The sequence below is a fragment of the Trichomonas vaginalis genome, chromosome VI (assembly GCF_026262505.1).
Source record: "Trichomonas vaginalis G3 chromosome VI, whole genome shotgun sequence".
NCBI lineage: Eukaryota > Parabasalia > Trichomonadida > Trichomonadidae > Trichomonas > Trichomonas vaginalis.
In genome coordinates, this window is record NC_067208.1 from 9834152 (window position 1) to 9857895 (window position 23744).

General features: G+C 34.1%; 14 protein-coding genes and 2 pseudogenes across 16 annotated transcripts, besides 1 other annotated feature; 8 read left to right on the forward strand and 8 right to left on the reverse strand.

The window, feature by feature from the left end:
• Positions 1-13513: part of a mobile genetic element that runs on past the window's edge.
• TVAGG3_0836830 (uncharacterized protein) lies at positions 633-1106 on the forward strand (the record flags this gene model as incomplete). Its single annotated transcript, XM_051248731.1, has 1 exon — positions 633-1106. The coding sequence occupies one exon, from the start codon at positions 633-635 to the stop codon at positions 1104-1106; it is 474 nt and encodes a 157-aa protein (XP_051084206.1).
• On the reverse strand, positions 1619-2046 carry TVAGG3_0836840 (annotated as a pseudogene). Its single transcript has one exon. A coding segment is annotated over exon 1 (428 nt).
• TVAGG3_0836850 (keratin-associated protein family) lies at positions 5828-6907 on the reverse strand (the record flags this gene model as incomplete). Its single annotated transcript, XM_051248732.1, has 1 exon — positions 5828-6907. A coding segment is annotated over one exon (1080 nt), but the record flags the coding sequence as incomplete, so codon positions are not given.
• TVAGG3_0836860 (uncharacterized protein) lies at positions 8237-9001 on the forward strand (the record flags this gene model as incomplete). Its single annotated transcript, XM_051248733.1, has 1 exon — positions 8237-9001. One exon carries the CDS (start codon positions 8237-8239, stop codon positions 8999-9001), a length of 765 nt encoding a protein of 254 aa, XP_051084208.1.
• On the reverse strand, positions 9265-9879 carry TVAGG3_0836870 (uncharacterized protein; the record flags this gene model as incomplete). Its single annotated transcript, XM_051248734.1, has 1 exon — positions 9265-9879. The coding sequence occupies one exon, from the start codon at positions 9877-9879 to the stop codon at positions 9265-9267; it is 615 nt and encodes a 204-aa protein (XP_051084209.1).
• TVAGG3_0836880 (protein of unknown function, DUF4107 family) lies at positions 12314-12841 on the forward strand (the record flags this gene model as incomplete). The annotated part of the gene is made up of 1 exon (XM_051248735.1): positions 12314-12841. The coding sequence occupies one exon, from the start codon at positions 12314-12316 to the stop codon at positions 12839-12841; it is 528 nt and encodes a 175-aa protein (XP_051084210.1).
• Position 13514: 1 nt separating the features above from the next.
• TVAGG3_0836890 (DNA/RNA polymerases family) lies at positions 13515-13973 on the forward strand (the record flags this gene model as incomplete). Its single annotated transcript, XM_051248736.1, has 1 exon — positions 13515-13973. One exon carries the CDS (start codon positions 13515-13517, stop codon positions 13971-13973), a length of 459 nt encoding a protein of 152 aa, XP_051084211.1.
• A 1145-nt stretch (positions 13974-15118) lies between these two features.
• TVAGG3_0836900 (uncharacterized protein) lies at positions 15119-15463 on the reverse strand (the record flags this gene model as incomplete). The annotated part of the gene is made up of 1 exon (XM_051248737.1): positions 15119-15463. A coding segment is annotated over one exon (345 nt), but the record flags the coding sequence as incomplete, so codon positions are not given.
• Positions 15464-15879: 416 nt separating this feature from the next.
• TVAGG3_0836910 (uncharacterized protein) lies at positions 15880-16212 on the forward strand (the record flags this gene model as incomplete). Its single annotated transcript, XM_051248738.1, has 1 exon — positions 15880-16212. The coding sequence occupies one exon, from the start codon at positions 15880-15882 to the stop codon at positions 16210-16212; it is 333 nt and encodes a 110-aa protein (XP_051084213.1).
• Positions 16213-16421: 209 nt separating this feature from the next.
• On the forward strand, positions 16422-17276 carry TVAGG3_0836920 (organellar and viral DNA polymerase type B; the record flags this gene model as incomplete). Its single annotated transcript, XM_001297997.1, has 1 exon — positions 16422-17276. One exon carries the CDS (start codon positions 16422-16424, stop codon positions 17274-17276), a length of 855 nt encoding a protein of 284 aa, XP_001297998.1.
• A 342-nt stretch (positions 17277-17618) lies between these two features.
• TVAGG3_0836930 (KilA, N-terminal/APSES-type HTH, DNA-binding family) lies at positions 17619-18566 on the forward strand (the record flags this gene model as incomplete). Its single annotated transcript, XM_001297998.1, has 1 exon — positions 17619-18566. The coding sequence occupies one exon, from the start codon at positions 17619-17621 to the stop codon at positions 18564-18566; it is 948 nt and encodes a 315-aa protein (XP_001297999.1).
• A 15-nt stretch (positions 18567-18581) lies between these two features.
• TVAGG3_0836940 (protein of unknown function, DUF4106 family) lies at positions 18582-19274 on the reverse strand (the record flags this gene model as incomplete). The annotated part of the gene is made up of 1 exon (XM_001297999.1): positions 18582-19274. One exon carries the CDS (start codon positions 19272-19274, stop codon positions 18582-18584), a length of 693 nt encoding a protein of 230 aa, XP_001298000.1.
• Positions 19275-19490: 216 nt separating this feature from the next.
• Positions 19491-19943, forward strand: TVAGG3_0836950 (uncharacterized protein; the record flags this gene model as incomplete). The annotated part of the gene is made up of 1 exon (XM_051248739.1): positions 19491-19943. One exon carries the CDS (start codon positions 19491-19493, stop codon positions 19941-19943), a length of 453 nt encoding a protein of 150 aa, XP_051084214.1.
• A 16-nt stretch (positions 19944-19959) lies between these two features.
• TVAGG3_0836960 (protein of unknown function, DUF4108 family) lies at positions 19960-20379 on the reverse strand (the record flags this gene model as incomplete). Its single annotated transcript, XM_051248740.1, has 1 exon — positions 19960-20379. One exon carries the CDS (start codon positions 20377-20379, stop codon positions 19960-19962), a length of 420 nt encoding a protein of 139 aa, XP_051084215.1.
• Positions 20380-20784: 405 nt separating this feature from the next.
• On the reverse strand, positions 20785-21215 carry TVAGG3_0836970 (annotated as a pseudogene). The gene has a single exon. A coding segment is annotated over exon 1 (431 nt).
• Positions 21216-22847: 1632 nt separating this feature from the next.
• Positions 22848-23381, reverse strand: TVAGG3_0836980 (protein of unknown function, DUF4106 family; the record flags this gene model as incomplete). Its single annotated transcript, XM_051248741.1, has 1 exon — positions 22848-23381. The coding sequence occupies one exon, from the start codon at positions 23379-23381 to the stop codon at positions 22848-22850; it is 534 nt and encodes a 177-aa protein (XP_051084216.1).
• Positions 23382-23744: the final 363 nt, after the last annotated feature.

A 23744-nucleotide genomic window follows, 5' to 3' on the forward strand; every position in this document is an offset into this window, starting at 1 on the left:
ACCGAAATGTTTGTGTAAGTAGTCTCTGTTTGGTTCATCTAAAGCTTCGATGTTAAAGTCAATGAGTCTATTGCCTGACTTCACATTTCTCTTCCTATTCTCTTCATCTTTCTTTAACCATCTCTCACCTTCTTTTGGTTTGTCGTCAATGGAACGAATGACATCGTTAGCTTTGCGAACTTGTTCTATAGCACTTTTAAACATCTCTCTTCTCTGTTGTTTCAGTGTGTCGTCTCTTCTTCTTGTTTCACCAACGTTTGCATTTGTTATGTCAAACATACTTCATGAGGTACTGAACGTCTATGATATAAGTCAATAGCAACGTCATTTAAAGGAAATGCTCTTGCATGGACTTCGTCCTCGCCGCGTTGCGGCTTTATGAACTCATGAATTCTATCATAACTTATTGCACCATTGTAGTCATTGAGGATGTCAGCGAGTGCTTTTTTGTTTGTTGCGTAATGCTTTGCAACATCTATATTAGCTTCTGTAAGAAGTTGTTTTATTTCCGAGTGTTCTAACTTAGACAACTTCCGATACATCTTTAGTAGGAAATAAAAAAATATTTTTTGAAAAAATTAGATTAGATTTTTTTAAGTTATTTTTCAAAATAATTTAATATTTTTATTTTAATGAAACACATGCAAGATTGCAAGTTCTTTTCATACAATGCTCTCGCTACTGCCATCAAGAATGAGTTCAATGGTGCTGCAAACGTTAATGTTATCTTTAACAAGAAGTTTGTGAAAGAATCTAAGTTTGGTCAGTATGTCAGACCATTAGCTATCGTCATTGACCGCAAACGTTATACTTCACAAGAGTTAGCAGTAGTTTTGAAACAAAAGAGTTTCTTCGTGAATGTCAAAGATACTCATTATACTGTCATAAAGAACTCTAACGTTGACTTCTTCAGTATTGCTATGAATCTTTCCGAACAGAAAGAATATAAGAAGGGTGAAACATCTGTGAAATATTATCCTTCATCTCTGAAGACAATAACGAACAAAGATGTTATACAGAAATTCTTACCAAAGGTTGAAGAAGCTTCTATTGACATTGACGAAGGAAGTGAAATGGTTGAAGAAATAGACCCTGAAGCTATTTAAGCAAAAATATATTTTTGAAGAACTGAAAGTGTCACTACGTCACCATGTCACCAGGTTAATTAACTTCTTTTAAAAAGTGTGACAACATGACATTTTGACAACAGGTACGAAAGAGCGAACAGCATGATGCTTCGTTAATGTTATTGTTAATGCTTACAGTGTCGAACATAATTGACGTAGGATTCATGACTTCTTCGTAAATGAGTGTAAATATAGCACAAAAATATATTTTAGGTGAAGAGGTGAGATCTCACCCGTTTTTTCACCTCTTTTTTCACCTCATTCTCTCTTCGTTAATATTGTCGTGACTTCATCGTTAATGTTGTCGTGACTTCATTCTTCCTCTTTGAAGTTGTCGAAATATTCTGTTATTTTTTCCTTCAGTAATGGTAAGTCTTCTTTGAATGTAAGTATTGTGCAACCTTTGATGTCATAGTGTGTTTGAGGAAGAGTATTTTTGACAATTTCCTTTATTTGTTCATTCGGAGTCATTGAAATCGGTAAGTTTTCACGATAGAACCAGTTTCTGTCAGATTATATATTTTAGCTAAGTCATAAAAGCTCTTGTTGTTTCTTCTGACTAAATGCAACATAACCATATCTTTATCTTCTTCTTTCTCCAACTCTTCAGTATAAATCATATACTTATAACTCTTTTCCTTTCCTTTTGGTACTGAACGTGGTATTCTTTTCTGTATGCTTTTGTCTTTGGATTCAATGACTTCATCTTTTGCATGAAGTTTCTTTTCCATCTCTCCACGTTCTGCTTTATATAGTTCATCTAACATCATGAAAATATAACAAGCATAACGAGGTGAAGCCCACATTGCTACAGCGTTTACTAAAAGTCTATGAACATAATAACCTTTCAAACCAGAGCTAAATTCTTGCGATTTTCGTACGGAATCTCTTCTCTCGGTTTTCCGAGGGAAGCAATCATATGAGGAAATTCTTCTAAAAGTTCTTTTGTCTGTTATGTTTTCAAACCAAATGATATGCTTGCTTTGTAGAACGAAGAGCATTCATTATACTTTGCATTTGGTACATGTCATCTTTGACTGAACGAATGAGACGTAACTGTTTGTTATACTGTATGTACTCGTATTCTTCATGATGGCTTCATGAACGATAGCAGTTGTTGTGTTCTGATGTTGACATTACTGTCTTTACATACAAGATAAAAAATTTGTTAGAAAAAAAATTAGCGTTATTTTCTGACTTTCACAAAAAGACCAAAAATAAACGCTTTACATGTATTTTTCAGCAACTTCGTCAAATAATTTTATATGCTTTATCTATCTCATCTACTTCAAACGTTTCTTTACCTTTCGTGGGAGCACCATACATTTCTCAAAAACTTCAAGCAGTTCTGTTTCAGCAGCTCTCATATCATTAACAAAACACAACCTTGACTCTATTGACTGTAGAGTCATCTCTTTGAGTTATATTATATGTCCTTCTATCTTATATCTTTTTGTGTTGAAGTCCTTCGGTTTCTGAACGATATAAAGTAAGCCTTCACTGCAACGTTCTGAGTCGAATGAACCATATGTTTATGGTTATATCCAACAACTGGGTCTAACCATACAAAACTATTGGTATAAGACTTTTGTCTATAAATATGCTCTTGTTCCATGAAATGCTACTGATATCATAAGCTCAGGATTTCTTGTCAAAATTTTCTGAGTTGAAGCATTTCTAACCCAGTCGTTTGTTTTCTTTTCAGATGGAGATATAATGTCTGACAAAGAATATTTGTTGTATTTCTTTGAGTATCTTACGTTTAAATCACCAATTCTAACCACTTTGGTGTCATTGTCTATCTTTCTAACTGTTTCAAACTCAATGTTTGACATTACTGTCTTTACATACAAAATAAAAATTTTTCTTAGAAAAAAAATTAGCGTTATTTTTCTAACTAATGAAATTCATGAAATTTGGTCATTTTTCAGCAAAAATAATGTTTAGGTGAAGAGGTGAGATCTCACCTGTTTTTTCACCTCTTTTTTCACAAGCGTTTTACATGAATTGTACGATGTATATTTGAAATCCTAAACAATTTGGTAGCTTCAATTTCTTCTTTTAGTACATCGAATGTTTTAATCGTGCCGAAAGTCTCTTTATATTTCTTCTTGACGTCAGACAGAAGGAAATCTTCTGCTGTTGGATAGTTTTTATTAAGAAATGTCAACATATCCATTTTATCTTCTGCTGGCTTTTCTGCTTCTTTCTTTAAGTCTGCATAGTCTCTTCGCATTCTTTCTATCTCTTTGACTGAGTAGTTATATTTTCTTATTGCTGCTTTACATTTTGAACATTGCGGCATCGTTTTTGCGTTATACATTGAACATTACCAGCTAAACAACTAAAGCGTCAATTGCTCTCTTCATCTCAAACATAGCGGGTCTTATTTGTTCGTTCCATACTTTGTCTCTTCTATCTTTATCTCTTATTTCCCATACACATTCAGCAACTAACGAAACAAAGTTATCGTATGTCTTAAATTCTTCGGATTTATATATGTCAGAAATATTTTTATAAACCATGTCGCAATCTTTGTCCATAACTTTATGGTTGCAATGAAAACCAAGGAATTCATAATTTACTTTTACGTATGAATTTCTTTATTTCTACTGAGTCAGTTGCTTTGACTTCAATTTCGTCGAATTCAGGAATAGTTAGTTTTTGCTGCTGAACTTCAGGTAGTTTAGGCAAATGGTCAATAATATCCTGCATGTCATAAAGATACTGTTCATATTGTTTCATCTTTCGCACTACAGTCTAAATTACTTGTTAAAAGTTCTTCTTTATCTTCTGGATTTCTGTTTCAAAAGTATATGAAGAAGGAATAAAGTTTTTCATCTATCAACATTGACGTAGGATTCATGACTAACGAGTTTGGTGCTGTAGTTTGAATTGTTGTTGTACCGATTGTTGAAATCATATCTTTTATACAAAATAAAAAGAATAAATAAAAATAAAACTAACTTTATTTTTTCTATCTTAAGGAAATTCATGAAAATTCGTGAGGGTGAAAAAAGAGGTGAAAAAACGGGTGAGATCTCACCTCTTCACCTAAACATTATTTTTGTCTGATTTACATCTAATGAAAAAGTTTAGAAGAATTTTCTTATTCTTTCTGGCTTATTTTTATCCTTCCAGTACTCCCACTCTAATGGTCCCAGATGTGTTGGCTTTGACTCTCTCAAGTTCTTAGATGGTATAACATCTTCAACACCTCCTTCATATCTTACTTTATAAGTGTCATCGTTTATGTTATAGCCAAGTATTTCAATAACCACTCCTCGCTTTGCTTCGTCAATGGTTTCAGCAAGTTTGCCATTACTACTTTCAACTAATTTATGACGAGGATAAAACGCAATAGAGTCGTCGGCAGCTTTTATAAGATATCCATTACCTTGCGTAGAGTCTACGATATAATAGTTTCTACTTAACCTTAAACGTTTTTTGTCAACGGTTTGTCGTCAAAGAACTACACGAACTTTTGTACCAGGAATGGAGGGTAAATTGTGTTGAATTTCTGATATTTTGTGTTTGACTTCGTTTCTTTTGTATATACTTTTTCTTCTTGTTGTTGTGTCATTGAATTGGTGTATTCCTGTTGTAGAATGTGTTGAGGAATTATATACTTCGAGAAAATGTTTCATTGTTTCTTCGGTAAAGTCTCGCTCTTGATTAAATCTCTGAGAGTCCTTATGAAGCGGTTTATGATGCCGAGTATGTTTATGGTTATGGTCTTCAGTAGTGTAGTGAGTTATGTTATGCCTTAATGAGAAAATCTGTGATTTCATTGCTGAGGTATGCACTGTCTTGGTCTGATGTTAAAGTACTTGAGCTATGTTCTGCTACAAACTTTTGTAAAACTCTTAACACTTCACAAGTTCCTTTATTCCTCATTGGATATGCATATGCTTTGCGAGTGTTAACATTAATGAATGAGGAATGGTGGCTTTCTTCCTTTTCTGCTTTGAACGAGAGTGTCAAATTGGTATGCGTCAGGATGTTGGAGTAAATTGGTAAAAAGTAGTCGTAAGGGTTTATTTTTGTTTGAATGTACAACATTTTGTCAAAGAACCTTTTCACTTCAGCTCTGTTAGTAAATCCCCAACTCTGTGCAGCTTCATTGAATTTCTTAATGACCTCCACGGTGATGATTCGAATACTTCTTTCAAGCTCATTTATGTAAAGTTAAAGATTTTATTCTAGGCTCAAGCGCGTTCATTGAACGCGGTACCATGCGAATACAGTCATAAATGGTGGCATATAATCTGCACCCGAGCCTGTTGGATTTGTTGTGAAAGTATGTGTATGATTTCCTCCTGGTTCAGTTTGTCGAAAAATCTTTTTTGCTGCATTGTTATATAGATGGAGATAAAAACATCATTGCCACTTCATACTCTGAGTTGTATAATGGGTGGTATCTTAATGAGTGGCTATGGTCGCCAGAAAAGTTTGTAGTTCCTGTATGAGTGTGCGGTGGAAGGTTTGCTTCTTTAATTTTCTTCGAAACCACCGGCTTGTTTTGAATATCTAGCACAGTATAAGAATTTATCTACAATCTGCTTCCATGAACCACAAACAGAACTGTTGCTGGATTTGTTGAGTTCATTGATGTATAAATAGAGCCTATAGGATATAATGTTTGAAGTATTTCAGTCTTTAATGTTTTGAAGCTCTGTTTTGTCTGCTTTCTTATCATATAAATCTTGAGCAGTGAATTTAATATTATTTTCATCCTTCATGACATAAACATTTTTACATCTAATGTTTTTCTTTGTTGTTATGTTTTCATTCGATGTTAAACCTTGTGGAAAGTTAGGAGGTTTACAATATAATGCATCCCCATCAGTTCCGTCAACCGTTCCTTCAATACTTTCTATAGCAACAGTTGAGAAGGATTCATGTGTATGTTCTTTATCTGCTTTCTTATCTAACATTGCTGGTAGTTCATGTGTTTCAAAGTTTCTGGTATGACCTTCAATGTTCATACATCTGTTATTTAAGGAGTTTAGTGTATCTTTTACGCTTGTACTTGGATTCTCTAAAGGTGCACTTGAACCAAGGGTATAGTTCAATATTATGTCGTCTGCTCTAACAGTAGTGAAGGATTCATGTGTATGGTTCTTTTCAGCTTTACTATTTAATGTAGCTTGAAGTTCATTTATATCGGAGATATTGTGTTTATGAGATTTCAAAACTTTGTTCATTGCGTCAAGTTCATCTTTGCTGGCTTTACTTTTAATAGCATCTTCAAAAGTTATTTTTGCCTTAACTCTCAACATAAATCTTGGTTCAACTAATACACCGTTAACAAAGAAGTATGAAGCATAAATTTCATTGTTATAACCAAATGCTTCTGGTGCTTTACCTGTGTCATACTGTACAGTACAGTGTATGTCATAACCTTTAGCACGAATGAATTTATATCTTCTTTCATTAACATCTTCCGTCTTCACTTTTTCATCCTGTGTTAAATATCCATGGTAGTCCGTTATAATCTGTTCGTCTGAAGTTATATAATGAACATGGTTTTTATCTGCTTTTTCGGCTAATTTCTCTTCTATCTCATTTATTTCAAGTTCATGCCTACCACCACCTCCCGAAGAAGTATTTTTCTTCAGCTCTTGAAGAACGTCCACTTCGCCATCTTTGGTGTCAATAATGAGACTTTGAGTTAAAACCTTTCCTGTCTTAATGGATGTTTGTAAAACTTCTTCTTCACCGTGTTCGGGGTCATGGTCGTCATCATATCTTGTGAAATCAGAGATGTTGTCATACTTAAGCATATCTGTCTCAAAAGTTCTGCTATTTGAAACTGGAACGAAAGATATACAGAACTTTCATCATCTCCTAAAGTCAAGTCTGCTTTCTTAAGTATTTCTTGAATGTATGCAATGAGAACAGAGTACCTTGGAAAATATTCGAACAATATTTCATTAGCTGTTGGTTTTGGTGGTTCTTCTGGAGTTTCTGTTGTTTCAGTTCCTTCTGTAGGTTCTGTTGGAGTTTCTGCATCTCTTGACTTCAATGCTCTTGCTCTCAAAGACCTAAATGTAGAGCACCAGGTTTTACAAAGGACTTTATAAATGCTTTAATAGTTCCTGGTAAGTTATTGTTAGCATTAAGTAAGTTCCTTATGCTTCCATCATGTACGTCCATAGCACTATGTAAAAAATCTATACTTTTCTTGTAGTCAGCAATAGACTGACTGTGATTTTTTAAAGATTTGTCAATACCTTTAAGCCAATCTTCATGCATGTCTGATTGAGCCAAGAATATCATTTGCTTCCTTTAGTGTATTTTGTGCTTCTCGTAAAGTATCCAATCCCGTACGTGCATTGTTTGCTATACGTCTTACAGTATCTATTTGACTCCTTGTTTCTTGCATCCAACCAGATAAAGTTTTAATAGTATCCGAACCATTTGAAATGAAGTTCAAAGCATTTTTAACGTCATTTAAAACTTCTTCACCAAGTACCGCCCATATCTTTCCGATTTGGTATTGAAGAACTCCATATGAAGCAGCTGTTAAACCAGTATTTATAAGGTTCCATATCCATGATTTAGCAGTTTTTCCATCCTTTCCATCTTCACCATCCAAACCGTTTTCGCCTGAGGTCCTTGTATTCCTTGTATTCCTTGTGGTCCTTGAGGTCCGGTGTCACCCTTCTCTCCTTTCAGTTCATCTTTATGTTCGTTATAATATTCTAATGTCATAAGGTGTACATCATTACTGTTACCAGCAACGCCGAGAATTTGTTTCTCATTCATGACTAAATTCTTTAGGCATTTAATGTTGTCGTCAAATCGAAAGCTCTTTAACAATTCAATGAGAACATTTAATACTTTCACGAATGAGGCATCTACTGTAGAATTTATATATTGCACCGTTCCATCATTTATGATGGGAACTTTACTTATTGTAATGAATGGGTCATACGTGTTAAAAGTATCGAAATCAATGACTTTTTTAGTTTTTCCATCGTCAATGACTAAATCATTGCCTTCAATGGTTAAAGTTGAGTTTTCGTTTACTAGTTCATGTGCTCTTCTTGCTTCATTTGTTTCATACGCATATGCAGCAATAGTCATATTTTAATGAGAATAAAATGTTGTTCTATTTGCAAAGTACAGACCCAAACGAATACGGGACAGTAAAGTTACAAACAAACTTAGGTCTTCAGAATGAAGCGCTTGCTTTCAGAGTTGTTGACTTCAATACTATCGCAACTTTTGTCATAACAGATGAAACAGATTTCATAGAGATTGAAATAGATGACAAAAGAAGTGTTATAACATTTCCTAACAGAGCAGAGTATAGAATAGATAAAATTGCTGGAGTCATAGATACTCTCATAAATGAAGAAACTATTGACAACATAGATGTCGAACTCTCTTCTGAGGGAACATTGAAGTTCAGTAGCAAGAAGGAGTTTAAGATAACACGAATGAGTCATAGAGTACAACTTCTTTTGGGTGCATACCATATGACATTTCCTTTAAAAAGCGTTGACAAAACGATTGAGATGAAATTTGTTCCATACGTATGTTATGGTAATTGTTTATACATTGAGTCTAAAATAGCTAATGTCACAGGCATTTCAGGAGTTAATAGTAAAGGTTCAGTAGAGTATAAATCTTTCTGTTATGAAGTAAATTCAATGTTCATTCCAAACGTTCCTGTCATAGCAACTCATTTAGGTAAATGGGTTCGCATTAGTCCTCATAATTTGAAAGACATGCAATTCAGACTTGTTGACTTTCAAGGAGAGCCTGTAGAACTGAAGGCACCAGTGCGAATGACTGTTGAAGTTGACTTTTTAGAAAATATTAAATGCAACAGCTTACAAGAGAACTCAGAGCTAAAAATATAAAGTATGAATGTTATGTATTAGGTCATGAACTTTGGTTGTTGCTGTTTGATGAAACAAATGAGTTAGTTATGTCAGTCAAGAGAACAGAAAAATATTGTGTTAGTGAAAACTGCACCAAGTCAATAAGATTAGGTTTGCATTATGAAGATGAGTTCGATACTGTTGAAGAAGTTTTGGATAGATATTACAAATTGCTAACTTGAAATTTTTTTGACTGACGGCGCAAAGCGCCAAGATGGGCTCAAAGAGCCCTCCTGACTGCTTTAATTTACTAAAACATATTTCAAACAAAGTTTATATTCTGTTGAAAGTTTTGTATACTCGTTCGAATATCTATACTTAAACTCAACTCCTGTAGTTCCTTGTGTTTCAATGATGCGGATGTTACCTATTTTCATGAATAGTGGAGTTTGACCACAGCATTCGATTTCAGGGTCGAGATAGTCAATGACACATTGCTTTCCTGTTATTCGTGATATAACATTTTCAAGGTCCTCCTTTGTTAGAATTATTTGGTTCTTACTTATAAGATTTGTCAAAAGCTTCTTATCGTCTTTGAGTAAAATTGTTTGGTATAACTGAAGAAGGTAATGGTCTACGTTATCTGAAGGATTTGTTTGGACATTTGTGTAAGGGTTGTCGTTGGCTTCTCTTGAAAGAATTTGGTCCAGTGGTGGATACTCTAACTTAACATCTGATGTAGCGTTAGCGTTTGAAGCTGTGTTTAAATTCACCGACTTAAGTTCTGGTTCTTTTTCTTTCAAACACTCTGAACTATAGTTCTTTATGACAATATTGTTTGTCGTTCGTGAGTCAACATTTGATGTTGGTTCAATTGGAACATTAACGGCACCAGCTAAGATGGATTTGCTTCTCATTTCATATAGAATAAAAACCTTTTATATGTATGAAATGAACAATATACTCGACAAGGGTTTGAATGTAAAGCTAACGAATGAAAATATTGTTGAATTCACTGAGACAGGTGCTGTGTATAAAGATGTAGAACTACTGAACAAAAGAGCTAAGGGAAGAAGCAGGAACATGAACAAAGGGTAGAAGCCTATAAAAATTTATGTCAATGATGGCTCAGGAGGTTCAAACATAAAGTATGCAGAAAGTTATAGAGTTTATGCTCTCAAAGGTGAAAAGCCTTCATTTAAGAACAGCTATTCTAACGCATATCCTCAAAAGCTAACGGATGGGGAAGTGGATGATATGAATGACAGCAAAAATATTAACAGAAATGGCGACAGAGATGCATGGAATTTGTTTACCATCAGTCAATTGAAAGTTAAACTTTAAAACAATGTTGGTCGTTCCCATGGAATATTTTTGACTTTAATGGTATTAGTCATGATATGAATCTCAAGGTATGAACGAGGAGAGATGAGAGACTTATATGCTTCCCAAATTTCTTCAAAAGGTAATGTTATACCTGACTGTTTCCAAATGAGTTCAATATCATAGCGTGAGAAACCTTGAAAGATAACGAAGTCAGTTATGAGACGTTTTATGTTTAAAGCTAAAAACCTCCATGTTTGCATAAGTATTGCTACAGTTAAATGGTAATGTCTGACTTTAGTTATGATGTTAGCTAATGGTGAGTCTGGTTTTGACACTAAACCTTTTCCGGCGAAGTCGTCACAAACGAGCAGAGTGTTTGAAGGATATTTTTTGAAGGGGTATTTTGAAAGTTTTGATAGAATGTAGTTTGTAAGTCGTTTCATATCGTATACTCCTGAGTATTGACGTAAGTGGTGTTTGTCAATAATTCTTTCCATCTCCTCAGAAGTCTTTTGCATTCCTGACTGTATAAATTCAACGATGGCATAATATTTCCTCTTACGTCGAATGTAACGTTGAAGAAATTCAATGAGTTCACTGTCTGGAACTTTAACGACAGAGGCTTGAACTTTTGATATAAATGTTTTCGCTGTTGAGTCCATAGAGTCTGAAGTTGCTGATATAATGATTTGGTCATAGTAAGAGTCGTTTCCTAAACGCTCTGTTATGAGTATATGACGAATGAGGTTGAATGTCTTTCCTGACCCCATCTTTCCACAATAGAAATAAACGCCATTTGAACAGAACTCATAGTCCTTACTGAAAGGAAGAATAAGAGAAGAGTTAAGTTTGTCTGTAGTTTCATTCATGTCTTCATCTACGTCATGTATTAAATGCTTCATTTTATCTCCATTAAAAATGCAAGTCAGAAATATTCAGAACATAGCACCGAGTCTAACTGACAAGAGTATAAAGATATACTATGAACATGTTATGATGAAACCAACCAAAATTCAAGAAAGTCAGTATACTTATGAATATCCAAGACACTGGGTAGAGTATGTAGGAGGTGAGAAAGCTATTGAAATAAGACAGGTTCGAAGTATTCCAGCAGGAAGAACAATATTATTGAAGAACTTTAATGTTTTGAGGTATAATGATGAAACAAAGAAGCAAGATAGTTTTCCTGTTGCTGTGTATGTGAACTTAGATACAGGAGATGACATGAAAGTTTTTAATACAAAGCTTCAAACGGTAGTGAGAGAACAACTGACTGCGGAAGGACATCCATTACCTTCAGAAGTTACCATAGCATATAATTTTGAAACAAACTCAATAGATTTTAAAGTCGTCTCTGCAAAGAAGTCAGGTTTTACATTTAATGAAGCAGATGTATATTCGAATGAAAACTTCAAAGCTATTGCATGGTTAGATAATGACGATTGCTTTAAGAAAATCTTTAAATTCAGTGACTCAACGATGTCAATAGATGACCTTCGTGGAATGTTACCATCGACGTTTACAGTAGAAGGTTCAGCAGGATTGCTTACAAGATTGTCAATTGGTGGTATTTGGTCTCGTGAGAACATTGTTATAAAATCCAGTATAAGTGAATTTGCTGAAGAATCTATATTATGTCTTTCAAACTATATGTATTCGCCGCCAAAGCATTATAGTATAACAAACTTTGTCAGTAAGTTTAACATAAGACTTGTCGAACCTTCTTCAATGAAAGATGTTGTGCTACATAAAGACGGAAAGGATGGACTCATTATTGAGATGATTTTAATAGCATATTAAATGAGTTTGTTCTTGAAGGTCATTCATGATGAAATAACCGTTGTAGAAGATGTTAGCAATTGTTCAGACATTTTGAAGCGTATAAATGATATAAGAAATAAGTTAGATAGACCGCAAAGCGGTGAGGGCGAAGCCCGTGAGAATGTTTATGTTTCATTGACTTTCTCCAGTAACGAGAACTTTTATGAGATAATATTGAAGAGAGATGATTTTAATATGGTGTAAATGGTAGCTTGGGCAGCTTTAGGCGCAATGGGAACAAAAGCATTAGCATTTGGAGCAAAAGCACTTGGAGCTTATGACGCAGTAAATAAAATGAGTGGAGGAAGGGTTTCGAAGACATTAGATGCAAATAAAGGGAAGATTGGAGGCTGGGTTGCAAAGAAGTTAAGATTAAATAAAATAGGGCTCATAAATAAAGCATCCAATTTGGTTGCGACTGAGTCAGAAAATGCTTTAGGAAAGGACGATGAGTTTGCAAAACACGCAAAAGACTTTAATGACCAGATGAAAGGTGAAACAATGCATTTAAATAGAGTCGATGGAACTAAAGAAAATGTTTCTTCTCCACTAGCGGTTTATCCATACGGGCCTTATGGAATGTATGGAAACCCTTATGAACGACCATTTGACCCATTGACTGGTGGAAGTAATTGGTATCATTATGGACGAAGAAGAAAGACAGTCAAGTTGGAGACAGATGTGAAGAAAGCAACTAAAAAGAAACCAAGGAAGAGAGTTATAAAGCAATGAATTCAACAGGGTGAAAAAACAGGTGAAAAAAGAGGTGAGATCTCACCACTTCACCTAAATTTATTTTTGTGCTATGTTTTCATACGTGTGAGGGTGGTGATATCATTAATTTTTAAGTTTATTTTTTTATTTTACTGAAAATTTTTATTTGGATGTAAATGACAGAACAAAAGCAACTCATTCGAATTCCACAGTATAACAAACATACATTTAAACATTTATTCTTCCTTCCTGAGCATAACATGTTCTTTCAAATACATCCGAGACCAGTTGACTTTTCATTGACTGTGTATAAAGATAGAAATAGTTATATCATTAAACCATACGATGACGAAGGTAAGTTATGTAAATTGTACGTTAAGAAGTTAGAGAAAGTTTATGGCTTCAAGTATGACTACAATAGGGTTAACACTGATGATGAAGATATTGAGGAAAATTTATGAGAACATTAGTGAAGTCGTTAGTGAGAACGATAGTGAGAACGTTTATTTTTTACATTAGTGAGTTCGTTAGTGAAGTCATTTATGTGTCAGATGGTTTTGTAAATATTTAAGGTTAAGTTGGTGTTATGGTTGTGTTGTAAAATTTACGTTAACGGTTTCGTAAATATTTAAGGTTAACTTGTGTAAGGTGGAACGCAGTGCCGCCGTACCCAACTTAACCATACTAACTAATGACACTCAAATTGCTTATGAATTCGACATGGGGATATTCCATTAAGAAACCTCAAGAGATGAAGAGTAAACATTATAAGAAGGTCGACAACTTTGTTGAAAGGTTTTCTCCTTTTGTTTTGAAGTACGAATTCACTCAAGGTCAAAGTGGCTTAGTAACCACATTAAAACCTATTGTCGAACATTGGTCTTACCCTCAGTTCGCAAAGGCAGTCCTTGACAACTACAACAAATTCTTCTCCGAAGTCAAATCCAAAGTGAAGGTTTACTATGAGAACATTGACGCACTCATGACGAACGAAGAAGGCTATAACAAACTCATTGAAATGGGTATGGTCGGTGAAAAGATGGGTCGATTCAAATTGGACAAAATTTTCACCGAAATTCATGTCCTCTCCAAGCGTAAGTACTGGGGCATACTTGAAGACGGCCCAGAAATAAAACATTGCATGAAATAAAAAATTTATTTTTAAAAAAGTGACATTTTTTTTATTTTATTTGAAATGTACGCTGAGTTTGCTTATGTAAACACTAGAGATACAGATGGAGAATACGTTCAAATACTTCTTAACAAATTCAAGAAGCTATATGGCATACCATTTTAAAACAATATATTTTTACATATATTAAATGCTTCAGGTTGAAAAACAAAGAACAAAAGTAGCAGATACAAAACCGTTAGACTATATCTTTACAAATGCTGGTAGGACTATTTCAGATGAAGAAATTTCATCCCGAGCATACAGGTTTGACTATCCAATTCGTTGGCTTCAAGTCCTTCAGATGCAAAGACAATAGGATTTAGAAGAGTTTTGTTTTCAAATAGAACTAACGCATTTATGTTCGCAGTATATTTTCATGGGCAGTATAAAGGTTCTGATGGTCTAATAGACAAATTTGACGAAATGAGAATCTTTACAGTTCGTTCAGACGAAAGTCTTGAGAAAACTCTAAATGACTTTCAAACTCAAATGAACAAATATTATTGGGAATTTCAAAAAATACGACTCTTTACTAAATGGAACATACTATCTGAAACTAGAATATGACAAGATGAACTCCACCGTTTCATTTCAAAAGATTGAAATTAACCCTCCAAGAGATACAGAGTTTTTTTTTTGGGAAGTAGACAAACGTTCTTGGGCACAATTTCTTCGGTTACTAAACCAGAACGAACCATTACCACCAGATGGTCCATTTAAATTTATACTTCCACCAGCAGATTTGATGGTTTATAGAAACGTGTTTGACCCTCAAAATGTTATGTGTCATGCAAGTTTTCAGTTCAAGCAACAATAGTTTTCTATGTATTGGTAAGGACTTTTATGACTTTGCTTCTAAATTCTACGAACCATCTAGTAACAGTTTCTCTGACTTTCAAGTTTGGTTCACAACAAATGGTGTGCAACATATTATTCCATTGTACTATGACTTTTATCTCGAATTGTCTTTCATATATAACTACGGAAAAGTGCTGAAAAAGTATTGGATGTGAAGATATTAGAAAATAACATTTTTTCTAACATCGTAGAAAACTCATGAAAACAATTTATTTTTGACACTTTCACAAAAAACATAAAAAAAGTGAGTTAAAATGAGATGTTTACTGAACTGGTTGGATGTCGTCTTCTGAGGTTATGTAGAACGGCTGACCAGAGAAGTGAAGGAGACCCTTGAGAATTTGTATAATTCGTGGAATTGGACTCTCTCTGTTTGGAAGTTGTATCCATGGGCGCTTTGCAAAGAACTTAACAAGAGCTTCCTTCTTTGCTTGCTTTATGCCATCGTAGGCTGTCCCGTCTGGTATTTGAATTGGAATTCCAGTCGAAGTCTCGAGCTGAAGTGTAGACCTTCCCGTTATCCAACCGTTAACAAGCTTGCCTTTTACATTCTGCCTGAGGAAGTCTTTAACAAGCTCGTTAATTTCAATTAGGTAAATTGCCTCGTCGGTAGGTTCGACCTCGACCATTGCTACTGTCAGAAAAAGTACTGCTACTGTCAGTAAAAGTACTGCTACTGTCAGAAAAAGTACTGCTACTGTCAGTAAAAGTACTGCTACTGTCAGTAAAAGTACTGCTACTGTCAGTAAAAGTACTGCTACTGTCAGTAAAAGTACTGCTAGTAGCAGTAAAACTGCTGCTACTGTCAGTAAAAGTACTGCTAGGAGCAGAAAAAAGGAAAATTTGAGAGGGTTTTCGACGATAAAGTACTGCTACTGTCAGTAAAAGTACTGCTACTGTCAGAAAAAGTACTGCTACTGTCAGTAAAAGTACTGCTACTGTCAGAAAAAGTACTGCTACTGTCAGTAAAAGTACTGCTAGTAGCAGAGATTTTTATCGTTGTGGTCCGACAGGACACAAACGAATGTCCGACGTCCCACCAACCGAGTCCATTCCCAAACCAGAGGAACCTAAAGAACCACAACAGTCTCCTCAGCAACCTCAGTTCCAACAAGGACCTCCGAATTACTACCAATTTCCACCTCAAGGTTACTACCCACCACAAGGCTTCCCGAACTACCCTCCTCAACCTATGCCTTACTTCCCCAACCCTTGGTTGTTCCAGCAAGCTCCACCCCAGCAATTCCAATCTCAGTCCAAGAGAGACCAAGACTTCGAAGAAGGTCTGAACCGCTTACGCAAAGAGTATGCTACAGCTCCAATTGAGAGAAAGTTGTTCCCGGACCAAAAAATATAATTTAGGTGAAGAGGTGAGATTTCACCTCTTTTTTCACCTGTTTTTTCACCCTCTTGAATTTTCATGAATTTCCTTAAGATAGAAAAAATAAAGTTAGTTTTATTTTTATTTATTTTTTTATTTTGTATGTAAGAACAGAAATGTCAACAATCGGCACAACAACAATTTAAACAACTTCACCAAACTCGTTAGTCATGAATCCTACGTCAATGTTAGTAGAGATGAAAAGCTTCATTCCTTCTTCATATACTTTTGAAACAGAAATCCAGAAGATAAAGCAGGAACTTTTAACAAGTAATTTAGACTGTAGTGCGAAAGATGAAACAAATGAACAGTATCTTTATGAAATGGAGGACCTCATCGACCATTTACCCAAATTGCCTGAAATCCAACAACAAAAACTCACTATTCCTGAATTCGATGAAATTGAAGTGAAACCAACTGACTCAGTAGAAATAAAGAAGTTCATACGAAAGGTAAATTATGAATTCCTTGGTTTTCATTGCAACCATAAAGTTATGGACAAATACTGCGACATGGTATATAAAAACATCTCTGACATATATAAATCTAGGGAGTTTAAGACATACGACAACTTTGTTTCATTAGCTGCAAAATGTGTATGGCAGATAAGAGATAAAGATAGAAGAGGTAAGGTATGGAATGAACAGATAAAACCAACTGCTTCAGATTTAAAGAAAACCATTGACGCCTTGGTTGTTTTAGCAGGTAAGGTTTCAGAATATAACGCAAAAATGAACCCGCAATGTTCAAAATGTAAAGCAGCAATAAGAAAATATAACTACTCAGTCAAAGAGATAGAAAGAATGCGAAACGACTATGCAGACTTAAAGAAAGAAGCAGAAAATAAAATGGACATGTTAGAATTTCTGAACAAAAACTATCCAACTGCTGACGATTTCCTTCTATCTGACGTCAAGAAGAAGTATAAAGAAACTTTCGGCATTGTTAAAACATTCGATGTACTAAAAGAAGAAATAGAAGCTACGAAATTGTTTAGGATTTCAAATATACATCGTACAATTCATGTAAAACGCTTATAAAATAACTGAGGTGAAAAATTAGGTGAAAAAACGGGTGAAATCTCACCTCTTCACCTAAACATTATTTTTATTGAATTCAGCAACAAAATTCTGAGTAAAATGGCATATGGCTTGTGTCAAACCGTTGAGTTTTCACAAAATTTAAAAAATAACGTTTACCATGTAAAACGCTTATAAAATAACTGGGGTGAAAAAAGGTGAAAAAAGAGGTGAAATCTCACCTCTTCACCTAAATTATATTTTTATTGAATTCAGCACAAAAATCATGAATTTCCTTAAGATAGAAAAAATAAAGTTAGTTTTATTTTTATTTATTTTTTTATTTTGTATGTAAAGACAGATATGTCAACAACAGAGAACACAACAACAGTTATAGTCCATGAAGCTATAAATGAAGAATACGAGTACATACAGTTTAACAAACAACTCCGTCTCATTCGTTCGGTCAAAGACGATATGTACCAAATGCAAAGTATTTTGACAGCATGTTTTGCTCCAGATACTAAGAAACCACAAGACTGGTTTAGGAACCAAAGCACACAAGAACTTTTGAGCGAAGCACAGCGAGACATACTTTTTTCTGAAAACAGTGAAGAACAGCGACTACGAGAAAAACCTCAGTCGCCAAAACTCTATGAAAATCGTGAAGAACAGCGACTACGAGAAAAACCTCAGTCGCCAAAACTCTATGAAAACAGTGAAGAACAGCGAGTAGGTAAAAAACCCCAGTCGCCAAAACTCTATGAAAATCGTGAAAAATTGCCAAACGGTTTGAGAGGATATTATGTACATAGACTTCTTGTAAATGCTGTTGCAATGTGGGCTTCAGCTCGTTATGCTTGGTATATTTACAGACTTCTTGACGAAATTCATAGACAGGAACGTGAAGAGATGGAAAAGAAACTTCAAGCAAAAGACAAAAGCATTCAGAAAAGAATACCACGTTCGGTACCAAAAGGAAAGGAAAAGAACTATAAGTATATGATTTATACTGAAGAGATGGAAAATGAAGAAGACAGAGATATGGTTATGTTGCATTTAGTCAGAAGAAACAACAAAAGCTTTTACGACCTTGCTAAGATTTACAAATCTGACAGAAATTGGTTCTATCGCGAAAACTTACCGATTTCAATGACCCCAAATGAAGATGTGAAACAAATAGTTCAAGATACGTTACCTCAAACACACTATGATATGAAAGGTTGTACAATACTTACCTTCAAAGAAGACTTACCGCTACTGAAAGAAAAAATAACAGAGTATTTTGACAACTTCAAACAAGTAGGGTAGATGAACCATTTATTTTTATTGACTTTTTACAATTTGAACTTTGTTCGCATAGATATGAATTCTGAAAGAAGTATGAGGGTCTTGTATGACTTTGTACTTCTCCCATAGTTCATGTCTGTCAAACTTACCTGCCATGGACTCTTTCATAAGTTCCATGAAATCGTCTTCGGACAATCCGGGGAAAAGTATAATGTCAGTAAGTATTCTCTTTACATCCTTACTTAAACTCTTTGCTGTCTGTACACATATTACGACTGAAATGTTAAAGTGCCTAAGTTTCTTAAGAATTCGACACATATCTTGTTCTCTATTCTTTAACAAAGGATGAGAGGCGAAATCATCTAAAATAAGAAGACACCTATGAGGGTAAGTCTTCCAATCATACGATTGCAATTTCTTCGAAATGTATTCTATCTCTTTCTGTTTGTTTCTGAAGTGTTTCTTCTCTAATATTCTCTGCATTTCCTCATTTGGGTCTTTAAACTTAGAATTTATATACTCATTTACAGCATTATACTTCAAAACTCTTCTTTGGTACTTCTTTATCCAATCTAACAACTCAGTATCCTTTATACATACTAACTTAGACTTCTTTATAATATCTTTGAACGAATTGACGGTTTGGTCAAATTGACCAGAAGTACTACAAATAACAACTAACTCATAGAATGGGTTCTTCTCATCTAGTTCTTGTTGTTGTGCAGCCATTTTAAGATAAGTGAAAGTCTTACCCGACCCAGGTGGTGCAATTAGACCTGTTATACCATTCTGAGCAAATAAGAACTTGTCATGTATAGGTTTTATCTGAGCATTTTCTAACTTCACCTTGTTCTTGTTTAAAACATTCTCAAATTTCTTGTCAATGTCAGCAAACTTTTTTTCTAACATATTTTTAGAAAAATTAAAATTTTTATCTTTTAGAAAATGTCTAGCGATTTCGCTATCTATATTCGAGACAAGCTTTTTGACAGCAAAACATCTGTAGACCATAAAATCTTACATAGTGTAAACAAGAAAGGTGAATTTGTTCTAAAGTTCTGTTTCTGGGAATATGACAAGAACCATAAAACATTAAGCAGAGCAGTCTTAAAATTTGTCAATGACAGACTTGTTGACAGAGATGAAGCCTCTTGGAGAGATGAAGTCCAACAAAAGTTCTTGGAATGCAAAGAAGACACATGCGCTGTTCTTGAAGATGAAATAGAAAACAGAATAGATGAGCTATTAAAGGACAAAGAACTTTTACATAAATATGGTTGCGCCAAATTTGACATAACTCCACCAGAAAAGAAGAAGAGAGAAAAGAAAGAAAAGAAAGTAGAAGAAGAGAAGAAAGAACCTGAACCAGTTCCAGAGAAAAAGAAATTTGACATGTAAAAATAAAATTTTATTTTTAGAACATTTCTGGGTCAATGTCAATGTTCTCTTCCTCTTTAGGAGTAAACACTGGCTTAGACTCTAAAATCTTTTTACCCAATTTACCTTGAACTTCAACTATCTTAGACTCATAATATTCATAGTCGTCTGCTTTCTTTGGTTCATAAGGTATAACAAGTTTGTATGCTTTGCCTTCTTTAAGGTTTGAGAACCTTCTGTCAAAACTTTCTTTGACTGTTAACAAACCTTCTATCTCTAAGTCTTCAAATTTCGCACCATTTTTAGTCACAATAGCAAACTTAACTGGTTCGATGTTCCAAACTTTGCTGAATGAAGACTTTTCAAAATGGTAGAAGTAAACATTCAAATATGTGAATAGGTCTAGTTCTTCTTTAAGTCCTGACATGTACTTGTTTACTGAAATATATTTCGTCATCTTTTCTATCGGATAAAAAAATATTTTTTTTAAAATTTACTCAGAAAAATTATTTCTTTCTATATTTGCCATTCCGAACTTCGAAAAGATGTTTTATACCAGCATAGAATTTTTCTCTAGAGCTTGGTCTTATATCGTTTTCATGACAATATTTTCTATATTCTTCATATAAAGCCTTTTTTTCATACATTTCATAAGGACAATCTAACCAGAATAGCGCATATCCATTTTCGTTATCTAGGTCTCTATATGTTTCTTCTGTTTGTGGAATTTCGCTTTCTCTATTTAGTTCTATGTCTATATATTGTGGCTTAAAAAGATGTGGGCAAGAAGGGTCTGGCGCTATGTAAAAAGTTAATTTTTCTGTCATCTTTTCTATCGGATAAAAAAAATTTTTTTTAAAATTTACTCAGAAAAATTTTTCTTTGTATATACACCATTCTGTACGTCTAAAAGACTTTTGACATTTGCCAAGAATGTACGTTTAGAAGCTGCCATATAACCATATTCTTGACAATATTGTTTATACGAATCGTACAATGACCTTTCATCTAATGACACAAAGTCAGTTTCATCTACGAACAGTTCATATACACTCTTGTTTGCTTCTAACAATGTTTGTCTCTCTTCGGTATGTGGAATTTGTCTTGGATTGAACTTAGAAATATCTAATGTCATGAATATGAGAACAAGTGGTTGTAAAAGTCAGATGTCAAAGTTTCTGCTAAGTCGTCAAAATATTCTGTATCTTGCATATGAGAATCTGACGTTCTGACAACTACATATCTTCTGTCAGAACTTTCTAACTTCATCGGAACAGTATTGTTTGAAACCATAATGAAGTTTGCAACATTCTCACAAACTCTTGAGTCTTTATACTTTCTTTCAACAACGCCAACTTTGTCTGTTATAAGACTCTTCAAAGCATCTGAGTTCAAAACTTTTGTTGTATCTATACTTTGAAGTTCATTGCAAACTATAAGTTTCATATTCTCTATTGAGGAGTTAAACTTGCCACAGATGTTTTCTAAGTTTGTCATATTAGGGTTCGAATAACCTTCTAACAGTTTGCATAAGATATCTGTAAAGAATGTGTTCTTACCTGTTCCTTGTTTTCCAATTATAATGAGAGCAGTTTCATTTTTAGCACTTGGATGTTGTAAGATATTTGCAAACCAACATAAGATATACTCATAAACCTTTTCGTTTCCATTGCATATAATTTCTTTGACATGGTCTAACCAAGCTTCTATAATATTTTCTTTCCATTCTACTTGTTCATATTTATATCCAGTGAAGATAGAATAGAAGTTTGGAGAAGGTGTATAGAACTTTATACCTCGAACTGAAAAATCTTCTAACTTTGACAATAAGATATCCCAAGCATCTAACATCATCATGCCAACTTGTACGACTTTTATTTTCTTAAGTTTCTGTCTACATTCTTGTTCTGAAACTATTGTTGCTCTTGGTTTGTTAAAGACAACATCCCATTCTTTCATGACATAACATTCTGGGGCAGGGTCAACATAAATGACTAAACGTTTCAAATTCTCGACTGCTTTGTTATAGTCTCTAAATGGACACATATTTCTGAATGCTTGGAAGTCATAAAAATCTGAAACATCTATTCTGTACATTTTTATAAAATAAAAAAATATTATTTTTTATTCTTGACTTTGTTGTTCCATTTGTTGCATTTGTTGTTCTTGAGCTATTTGTTGTTGAAGTTGTTCTTGTAATACAATACTTTCACCAGTTGCATCTTCCAATTCGAAACTTTCTGCCGTCATTGACAAATACATAGGACATAAAAGTTTTACAGGAACAAAGTTTGCGTCAACTAATGTCAACGTTATACTTGCTAAAGTGTTTGAGTTCACTAAGGTTGAAAATTCTGCATTCGAATGAACAATAGGCAAACCAGCAGAGAAAGTATTGTTTATACGCATAAGTATCTTTTGGTCATAATAGTTTCTGTCGACATTTGAATAACACTTTGAACCTAAGTTTGAAACAATATATAAGATTGGTGTGCTTAATGTCAATGGAATAGACATTCCTTGTATGACACCTTTTCCTGTTATAGGAAACTGTTGGTAGTAAAAACCAGAAATAAGTTTTGTATTATAGCTCATATCGTTTATAGTAAACTCAGTCGGACATCCAAACATAATGAAACCTGCTCTAGTTGCAGCACATGTTACACCGTACTTAAAGTATTAAATAAGTCAACAAAACCTGTTGGTGGTATATCTGAGTAAGTATCTTCAAAGGAGTATTTTTTACCATTCACAACAATAAAGTCTTCTGGTGTCAAAAGAGCAAAACAGGCTTTAGTCGTCATTGTGTTTAAGGTTAGTTTACAATATCGTCCTTGAGGACTTTGTAAGTTTGTTGTTATAGAATTATATGACTCAGGGTTTTTAGTCGTAATAGTATAAACCATTATGTCTTCTGCCATTTACTTAGCAAATAAATTTTAATGAAATGTTGTGGTCGTCAAATATTTTTATAACGTCTGGGAAACTATATTTTAAGTTCAACGTTTCACCTCCTTTCATAACGTATATCTTGTCAATGACATTATATGAAACACCACAGCAACTAATGTCGGGTTCTATTTCTTTGATGTTTATATCGTCTGCCTCTGTCAAAAGTTTCAATAGTTCTTTCAAAACTTCATGAGGTGCAATGACATATGAGTTCAGTTTTACAGGGTTGTGTTCGACCAAGTTTAACATTATACTTAAAGCCTGACAAATCTTCTCCTGAGTTTGAAGTTTGTCTTTCAGTTGTTGGTAGTCGTTTCGAATATCTGCAACAGAACTTAAGTCTCTGTTAACTTCAGGATATGTTGGTTCTTTTACAGGAACAATTGTTATACCATCTTCGTCTTCGTATGGTTTCCCCACTTCAACATCTCTGTCTTTGACATTGACAACAACACTTTGACTGTTTGTTTGAGTTGGTGAATTTAACTTCACATCTGCCACCGCCATTAAACCTTTTGAAACACTTACGCTTCTATTTTTCGGAAATGACATTTTACTTAGAATAAAAAGATGGACGTATTCGGATATCTTATTGAATTGAAGCAGAACAAAGTTTATACTCACAAACAATACAAATACATTGACAGAATAGTTCTTTACACAAACAATGGAAAATGTTATAGAATAGCAGTCTTTGCTGAACCAAAATATTTTCATAAAGCAAAGAAAGTTGGTATAACTGAAATGGTGAAAGTTCTTGAAGCAGACAAAAATATAACTTCAAAACTGACCGATATTACTAAAGGAAAGTTTATCTTACAATATTATGTCAAAACTGGCGTACTGTCAATATTTGACGGAGAGAAGTCA